Here is a 9,758-nt window from a genome sequence, read left to right on the forward strand (position 1 = left end):
ATGGTACTTTCGGTTGTGGTAGTGGCAGGTCAGCATTTAGGGGAGGGTCATCAGGGCCATTTCAATCTTTCGCTTAGTCTTCAATCAGTGCGCAACTATCGAGGGCCAGTCAGTAGCAGGGGTGCCGTTTTAGGCTCAACCAGGACAATAGGGGATCCTACTAGCAGGGTCAGCTTGGTGGGAGATTTCAGCAGTAGCAGAGGCCCCAATTCCCTTGATGTGGGAAGATTCACTTTGGGGCCTACTTTATGGACCAACCCATATGCTATTGGTGTGGAATGATGGGTCACATTCAGAGGGATTGTCATTCGTCCCACCAGAGCATGGGCAGGGGTGCAGCACAACCAGATAGTTCTTTAGCTACTACATCCGCAGCACCTCCTCCGGCTTGAGGCACTCCAGCACCCGCAGGGCATGATGCAGTTAGGGGTGGCGCATAGAGTTCGGGAGGACCCAACCGTTTCTATCGCTAGAGTTCAGAGGCTTCTCCAGATGTTGTCATAGATTGACTGTCCAATCTCATGATGTGTATGCTCTTATTTATCCCGGTTCCACCTTGTACTATGTCACTCCCTATGTTGCTATGGAATTTGGGATATAACCAGAATAGATTCATGATCCGTTCTCTATGTCTACTCCGATTGGCAAGTCTATTGTGTTTGCATGGGTTTATAGGGATTCTGTTGTCACGGTGCATGGTCGGGACACCATGGCCGATCTCATTGAATTGGGGATGCTTGATTTTGATGTAATAATGGGGATGGATTGGCTTTATTCATGTTTTTCAAAGCTTTCCTGTCGAACCAGAAATGTTAGGTTTGAATTTCCAAATGAGTCAATGATTGAATGGAAGGGGGATGATGTGGTGTCGATGGGTAGATTTATTTCTTACCTTAAGGATGCAAAGATGATTAACAAGGGGTGTATTTACCATTTGGTCCGGGTTACGGACATTGATGTTGAGGCACCTACACTTGAGTTTGTGCCGGTTGTGAATAAATTTCTGGAGGTCTTTCTTTATGAGCTCCTTGGGATTCGACTAGACAGGAAAATTGATTTTGGGATTGATGTGATGCCAGGAACACAACCTATATCTATTCCACCCTATAGAATGGCACTGACATAATTGAAGGAACTAAAGGAACAATTGAAGGATTTGTTCGGGAAAGGTTTCATTCGGCCGAGTGTGTCGCCTTGGGGCACATCAGATCTATTTGTAAGAAAGAAGGATGGGTCACTAAGAATGTGTATTAACTATCGGCAGCTCAACAAGGTTACAAGCAAAAATAAGTACCCGTTGCCAAGGATAGATGACTTGTTTGACTAAGTACTTCTCCAAGATGGATTTAAGATCCGCATATCACCAATTGAAAATCAGGGAGCAGGATATTCCGAAAATAGCTTTCACGACCTGGTGTCGATACTTTGAATTTCTGGTAATGTCTTTTGGGCTAACAAATGCCCCGACAGCTTTCATTGATCTTATGAATCGATTTTTCAAGACGTTCTTCGACTCTTTTGTGATAGTGTTTATTGACGATATCATTGTATATTCGTAAAGTTCAGAGGACCATGCCGATCATCTCAGAGTAGTTCTACAGACTCTATATCAGCATAAGTTGTATGCGAAGATTTCGAAATATGAATTTTGGCTTGAAACTGTCATGGTCTTGGGTCATGCTGTCTCTAGAGAAAGAATTAAGGTTGATACTCAATTAGTAAATGATATCAATTAGTAAGAAAATTTCCCTCAACCAAAGCTAGGAAAGACACTTACCTCGAACAAGCCAATCCAATACTCTAAAATAGTCTTCCCGCACGAACCGACCTCTGAACGACTTGAATCCAGTGAAAAGCAACTCAAAAACTTCAAATAATGCCATAGGAATCAAACTCAAATGATAAAGGTCGAATATTTAATTAAATACTCAAAGTTAACCAAAAGGTCACCCCGGGCCCGCGCCTCAGAACCCGACAAAACTCACAAATTCTAACAAACCATTTGAATATGGGTCCAACCATACTAATTCACCCAAATTTGACTTTCAATCGATGTTCAAAACCCAATTATTCAATTTATAAAGGTTTTGACAAAAAAAAATCCAATCTCTCTTTTAGATTCATCACTAAAATGCCAAAATCAAAGATGGTATCATATAAAGTAATCCAATCCGAGTATAAAATACTTACCATGATCCAAATTGTGAAAAATCTCGTCCAAAATCGCCCAAAACCGAGCTCTCAAACCCAAAATGTGATAAAATAAGCTCAAAGTCCAAAATTAACAATTTATATGCACTGCCCAATAGTACCCCACGTGATCACACTTGTACTCAGGCGATCACGATGCACAAAGTGAACACTGCTTCGCGAATGCGACCTGATGCACGCGAATGCGATGGCTAACTACCCTAATCTCCGGGAACACGAATGAACAGTCGCAAAGGCGACCCGTGCTTACCTCTGACCCTCAACGCACCGCTAACGCGAAACAATATGAGTGAACACGAAGAACAACAAATCTCAATCCTAAGTGAATGCACCTCCACCTCTCGCAATTGCGATGAATAAAAAACCAGTAGCTCCCACAACACTACGCGATCGCGGTCCTCTTCTAGCGATCACGAATAGCACTCCCAGCACCAGAAGATTAGTGAAACCAGGTGAGCATACATGAGAGAAAATGGTCTGAAACCACCCTGATCCACTCGAAATCCTTTTTGAACATACCATCAAGTGCCAAAAACATAACATGGACCCACTCGAGGCCTCAGATCTCCCAAAATAACATTAAAAACACGAAGCACACCTCAACTCAAGCTTAGTGAACTATTTCAAATTTCCAAATTCCAAACTTACGCCGAACACTTCTAAAAACTCGAAATCTCCTCAAATTTTTCAGACAAGTTTTGGATGACATAACGAACCGATTCCAACTCCCAGAACAAAAATCCGAACTAGATAATTTCAAAGTCAACTCATGGTCAAACCTATGAACTCTCAAAACCTTCAAATTGCCAACTTTCACCAAATAGTGCCAAAACCTTCTAGAAACATCTAAATGCCAATGCGGGCATACACCCAAGTCCATAATCACCATCCGGACCTAACGAAACCATAAAAACTCTGATCTGAGGTCAAATACATAAAAGTCAAACTTGGTCAATTGTTCCAACTTTAAACTTCCTAGTTGATAATCATTATTCCAAATCAAATCCCGAACAACTCAAAAATTAAAACCGACGATACAAACTATTGATAATACACCATATGAAGCTACGCATGACCTCAAAACACTTAGCTGAATGAAATGTCTCAAAATAATCGGTCGGGTCATCACAATAGCGGGCAAAGACAAACTCTTCATATTCTTGGAAGGTTTGAAACTTTATGATTGTATGGAGATGCAAAGAAAAAGGGTAGTTATTTCAGCCAAGGCAAATCCAAGAAGCGGAATTCCTTGGGACTACCAAGTGAAATATGGGAAGGATATGCCTCAACCACCTGTCTGAGGAGGATACAAAGGGGGCCAGCCTAGCAATGGTGGCCCTAGCAGAAGTGGGGGAGATCAAAGTGCGACCAAATCTATGACTTCCTACTTAGGAAGCAATAGTGCTGCATCTCACAACATTGATCGGGGGAGGAAGCCCCCTTCAGGATGTCGACATTGGGGCAGGCTGCCTTGGAATAATGAATGCCCACATGTGCAATTGAACACCCATCAAACTTTTGATGATGGGACGGATGCCGATGAGGATGATTTTGACCAGAAAGAATCAATAGGTGCCTTCAAAGTACTTGTTTGTTATATTTCAGAAGCCTTAGCGAGAAATAGTGTCGACATCTATAAGAAGAAGGACCCATGCCAAACCTCCAAGAAAAGAAAAATGAAAGTTGATGAGGGTCCTCCTCTTAATCAAAAGATCCTAATGTTCGTCGAGATGAGATTTATGGCAAGCCCATTCGGGCGATGATAGATAACGGGCGCTTAAAGACCTGGGCGCTAATCATAATTACTTAGCCTCCACTAAGGTAGAGCACCTCGGTCTAGCCATAGGAAAGGGTAGAGGTCGTGTCACGGGTGTAGGAATGGGACCTGAAGAGCATTCAATGTGTTAAATACAAAGGGTAGCTAGGAACGTAGTTTCATGTATTTTGACTACCTTCTTCAACTGTAAGGCCGAAATGTTCCCTGTGGCCATCTTTATGGTTGTGAATGGGATAATGCAGGGCTTGGCCCAATTTGCTCCAATCATCAGTAGCACATTTGCATAATGTACAGGAATGGTGTTCGTTTGCCTTATGAATTCGAATCCAAATATTAGTTCGAAGTCATCTATGATCACCACACACAAGTTGAATTTTCCTTCATAAGGACCCAACTTCACTAACACTCCTTTGGCTATGGCCTGGGTGAAGTCTTGATACAAGAGGGGTATCCGATCACGTACGAGAGTTGGAAGATGAACGGCGCATAATAGTGCTATACTGCCCATGAAAAAGAATTATTAGTCGTCCTCCACTGATAACGCCATTGGAGGCACTACTTATTGGGAACCCTGTTCGTGGTAGAGATAGACAACACAGTTATTACTCATTTCATGTTCCAACCAATGTTGAACGGCCGCAGGTGGCAGGAACTCCTAGCAGAATTCCATTTAAACCTAGAGTACTGGAGTAGGAAGACCAACCAAGTTACCGATGCGCTTAGTCATAGGGTTGACCTAGCATCTGTGTGCTTACTCGCCAGCCTAAGGGGGAGTGAAATGGCCACCGCTATAAAAGACCTGATACATGATTTACTTACCAAGGATCCTTCTGTACAGTATTTGGTCGACCTGGCAGGACAGGGCATGACTCACTAGTTCTAAATGGAAGATGGATTCTTGAAGGTGAAAGGGAACTGACTTTATGTTCCAAAAGAATGAGATATGTGAAGGAATCTTCTGATTGAATGCCATAACACTATATGGGCCGGTCACCTAGGAGGAGAATGCACTATGGCGTTGTTGCACCATGCTTATTATTGACCCCAAATGGCTAATGATGTTTCTCAATATGTGAATACTTTCCTAGTATGTGAGAAAGACAAGTCTGACCGCTTGACTCAATCGGGACTTTTGGAGCCATTGCCTGTTCCAAAGAGACCTTGGTAAAGCGTCTCACTGGATTTCATCACTAGACTACCCAAGGTTAGAAATCTTATAATTATCTTTGTTATAGTAGATCAATTTTCAGAATATGCTACATTTATAGCAGCCCAATCTATATATCAATAAAAGATACATCCCAACTCATTTTTGCTCATGTTGTCAAATATTGGGGCCTACCTAAATACATCATTAGTGATTGCGACTCTCACTTCACTAGTAACTTTTGGACTCATCTCTTATAGTGCCTCGGTTTCAAGTTGAGCCATAACTAAAGTTTCCATCCGCAATCTGATGGCCAGACAGAGCGGTTCAATTGAATGTTGGAGGAATACCTTCGCCATTTTGTTACTGTCTCACTGAAGAATTGGGTAAAGCTTCTGGATGCAGCTTAATTTTGTTTCAATTCACAAAAGAGCTCTAGTACAAACAAAAGCTCTTTTAAAGTTGTTATCGGACATCACTGCTACTCTGAATACCCAAACGTGTCAAAATCTCCTCAAGCAGCTAGCTTCTCAAAAGAATTGAAGCAAATTTTGGAGATAGTGAGGAACAATCTTATGAAAGCCCAAAAGCTGATGGAAAATTGCATACCTGGTGGATACCCCAGCGTGGTGGAAGATATATCCCGTCATCTATGTCAGCCTCTTGAAACCCTTTCGGGAAGACATAGAGGATCCTTCGCGGACCCAACTCACAATACCAAGTATTCGAGGTTAAGACTCAATTGGGGAAAGGTGTGCATTAGATATTCTCGATAATCGAGTGATTCACGCTTCAAGGAAAGATCACCAAGAGTTCTTGGAGAAATGGCAAGGTTGTGATACAGAGGAGATTGGGAGAGGGGAACAAAGCTCAAAGCTTATAAGAGCCTTATTGATGATTATCTTGCAAGTAAGGCATTGAGGACATTGCCAAATCAGGTGGGGGAGAATGTATGGGCGGCTTTCCAACCATGCACCATGACCCCTTGATGCACCCCATGGAATCTTGGCAAGCCTCCTAACAACTAGCTCCATGGACGGACCCATAGTCTTCAGTGCGCCAAGTGACAAATGCACATGTGCCTATGTCGCCCCATCAATCCCTCACTAGTGCCCAGCCGCAGGTAGATGCCAACTTTGTCCCTCGACAGGTCATGCCCTAAAGCACGTCCGTTGTGAGCGCAATCGACCCATACCCTGCGGTCAGCACTGCGTGTGCAAACCCTGATGCTAAAGACAAGGTTGTGGCCCCTCCAAGTGCCGCCAATGGACCTACTTTTACCTTGTAGGAATCTCTAGATTTACATCCTGTATTTTCATTATGATTCTCTAGATTATTTATGTCACGTCCGTAACATTGGTTTACTTTTTTAAGCATTATTAAGGGGTATCAAGTAGTCAAACTTTCAAGCAAACAAACAATTCTCTGTATTGGTCTATCTCCCCCTCGACACCGTGTTGCCTTTTTGTAATAGCTTTCATTAATGAAATCAATCTTTGTCTCATTCTCATTCTCTTTTCTGTTCTCTCAATTTCTCCTGACATCAATTTTCTCGTACGGCACTAATAGTCTCGTCTAATGTAAGGAGGGGACACCAGTTGGCAGATAGTAACCGCACAAGGCCTTATGTCGCCCTTCTATGACATCTCAGGAAGGTGCCATGTAACAGAAAGTATGTAACAAGTAAAGCAGTACGAAAAGTAAGGGCATGAATAAGTTAGAATATGTAACAAATTAAGGACATGTAACAAGTGAAGACACATATATCAAGTAAAAACATGTATCAAGTAGGAGCACCTCACAAGTAAAAACATGAAATATGTAAAGACATTGTATAATTGTAGACGTGAAATAAAGTGGTACACACCGCATGCCTAAACCAATGAAAATGTATGTACATTCGTCACCTTGCATATACGTCATCCCCACACATAGATCACGTAGCAAATAGACCAATAATGTCTTAATTGCCTCAAATAAAGGTGAACTACGATACTTACCTCTTTAATGAACAATATCAACAATCCAACATGGCTTTCCCTTTAGAACAAGCCACCAAACCACCCATATCTAGTTAAATAATACTTGAATAAGTCAAACAAATCTTTAGAAACTACCCTCGTACGAAAAAGGTTCGATCTTTAACATATTTGAAAAAGTCAACCCATGCTCATGTGGTCGAAATCTCAATTTTACAAGATTCCTAATTTCTACCCAAAATCCCAATTTATACTCTATGAAGTCTTAGATTAGATAGTGAAAATTCATGAGAAAGTAATGAAAATTGAACAAAAACAAGTTAAAGTTACTAACCTGTGATGTTGGGAAGAATTTGCTCACCAAGATCACCTCTATGTGGAGTCTAGGTTTAAACAATGGAGTAAAATGAGCTAAGTCCCAAAATTCCAACCTTTTACCTAGCTGCATATATTGCAGTTGCGAACTTTTGTTTGCAATTGAGATATTTACAAATGTGAATAGTGTTTGATCCCCTCAAGTGTTGCAAATGCGACTAGGTCTTCGCATTTGCGAAGGACCAGCCCTTCACAAAAAGAATCAAGCTTCGCAAATAGGAAGTTGCTCCGTACTCACCAGTGTCAAAATTGCGACACAACCCTCGCAATTGCAAAGCCTGACCAACTTGAAAAAGTGACCAAAACATTGCAAATGTGCATTGGCCCAGTCCCTTCCCGACTTCGCAAATATGAGGTTCACATTTACGACCAGACTTTCTCAAATGCGAGGTCCGCAGCACTAGAATTCCCAGCTATGCCAATAACAGTTCAAAACTTATCTGAAACTAACCCGAGCCCGTCGGGATCCAATCCGATCATCTACACAAGTGTAATAATACCATACAAACTTGTCTGTAATCTCAAATAATCAAAATAACATCTAAATTAAAGAATCAGACACCATAATAGTCAAGACCCAAACCACCAACCGGCCGTGATGGCGCCTATCTTACTTGCTAGGCAACCCAGGCGTAACAAAAACGAAATGCCAATACTGAATTAATAGAAATAGTACAAGTATAAGGCCAATTATAAATAACAAAAACGTCATTACATAACAAATCCCCCAGAACTGGTAAATACAGAGTCATGAGCTCTAAAATGGAAATACAAGTCTGAAAAGGCTAAATAACAATACTGTCTGAAATAAAACATCACATTCTGCTCTGCGTGGTCACATGGACAATGTCACAATCTGCATGACATGGTCACATGCACAATGTCACAATCTACACGACATGGTCACAGGTACAATATCATAGTCTGCCCAGCGTGGTCAGAGGCTACCACTCTAAACCATATCATACAGAAGCAAATATACAAGAATACATGAATATGATTAATAAATATTAGATTTCATACTCGTGGACTAGTATGAGTGACATGCTAAGGTGTATGCATGTGCAAAATGTGCTATCATAGCTCAAATCAAGCAATGTAATCACAAAAATCGTGATTATAAAGTTAAATCAGGAGATTAGCCTCTATTTAACCTCAAGCATGGCTCAAATAGCTCACAACTGGGTTACATATGTAAGAACCATCTCAGTATGGAGCTTAACAAGCATATCATGGCATAACATAGCCTAAAAACTACCCCGGGCATGAATAACAGCCTGGTGCATGCACATGGGCTCAACCCCCACACATATGCCCCACCCATAGCACATAGCTATCACAAATAACTCAGGCAACTATTGCTTCAACGACGTTTAGGTAAGATACTTACCACAAGCCAACCGAATCAGTACTATAAGTAGATCTTCCCGCGTGAATCAACCTCCGGACGGTTCGAATCAAGCAAAATTATCTTAATATCATCACTAAAGCCATAGGAATTGATTCCAAATGATAAAGCTATGATCTTTAACCAAAATAAAAAGATCAACCCAAAAAGTAAAACCTCGGGCTCGCACCTCGGAACCCGACTAAGCTAACAAATTTCGGACACCCATTTTGATACGAGTCTAAATATATGTGTTTCATCCAAATACAGCCTTAAATCGAACCTCGAATCATCCATTTATGCTTTAGAAAAGTTTTTACTAAAGTCCCTAATTTCTTTACTTTAATTCACCAATTAAATGCTAAAATCAAGGTTGGAATCATGAAATATAAACAAATCAGAGTCAAAATACTTACCCAATCCAAATCGTGAAACCCCCCTCCAAAATCGCCTAAAACTGTGCTCTCTAACTTAAAATGTGATATAATAACCAAAACCTTTGAAATGAGATGTTAAATAGACTGCCCAGGCATACCCTTCGCGGTCGCGAGACCAACTTTGCGATCACCAAGCTCAACCAATCATTGCCCAAAAAGGTCCCTTCGCGAACGCAATATCCAGGTAGCGAACATGATGCTCTCCACCTCCAACCCTACGCGAACGCATCCATCCTATCACGATCGTGGATGCTAAAATCATGACCTCCCCTTCTATGTGAACACGTCAACCCTCATGCGATCGCGATGACCACTGCCACCCAAAGCTTTGCGAACATGAGCTCCCTTCCATGGATGCGATGAACAACCATCCCTTCTGACAAATATACCCTACGCGATCGCGAAGAAGGAAACCAGATTTCAGAAATCAATAATGCCAAAACAT

The 9,758-nt window shown here is 41.5% G+C and overlaps 1 protein-coding gene across 1 annotated transcript; it reads left to right on the top strand.

Annotated features, from left to right (window-relative positions):
* The first annotated feature begins 628 nt into the window (after window positions 1-628).
* Window positions 629-1,126, top strand: LOC138892152 (uncharacterized). The gene has a single exon (XM_070175853.1). The coding sequence runs from the start codon at window positions 629-631 to the stop codon at window positions 1,124-1,126; it is 498 nt and encodes a 165-aa protein (XP_070031954.1).
* Window positions 1,127-9,758: the final 8,632 nt, after the last annotated feature.

This window comes from Nicotiana tomentosiformis, chromosome 5 (assembly GCF_000390325.3).
Source record: "Nicotiana tomentosiformis chromosome 5, ASM39032v3, whole genome shotgun sequence".
In the NCBI taxonomy this organism is placed as follows: Eukaryota; Viridiplantae; Streptophyta; class Magnoliopsida; order Solanales; family Solanaceae; genus Nicotiana; species Nicotiana tomentosiformis.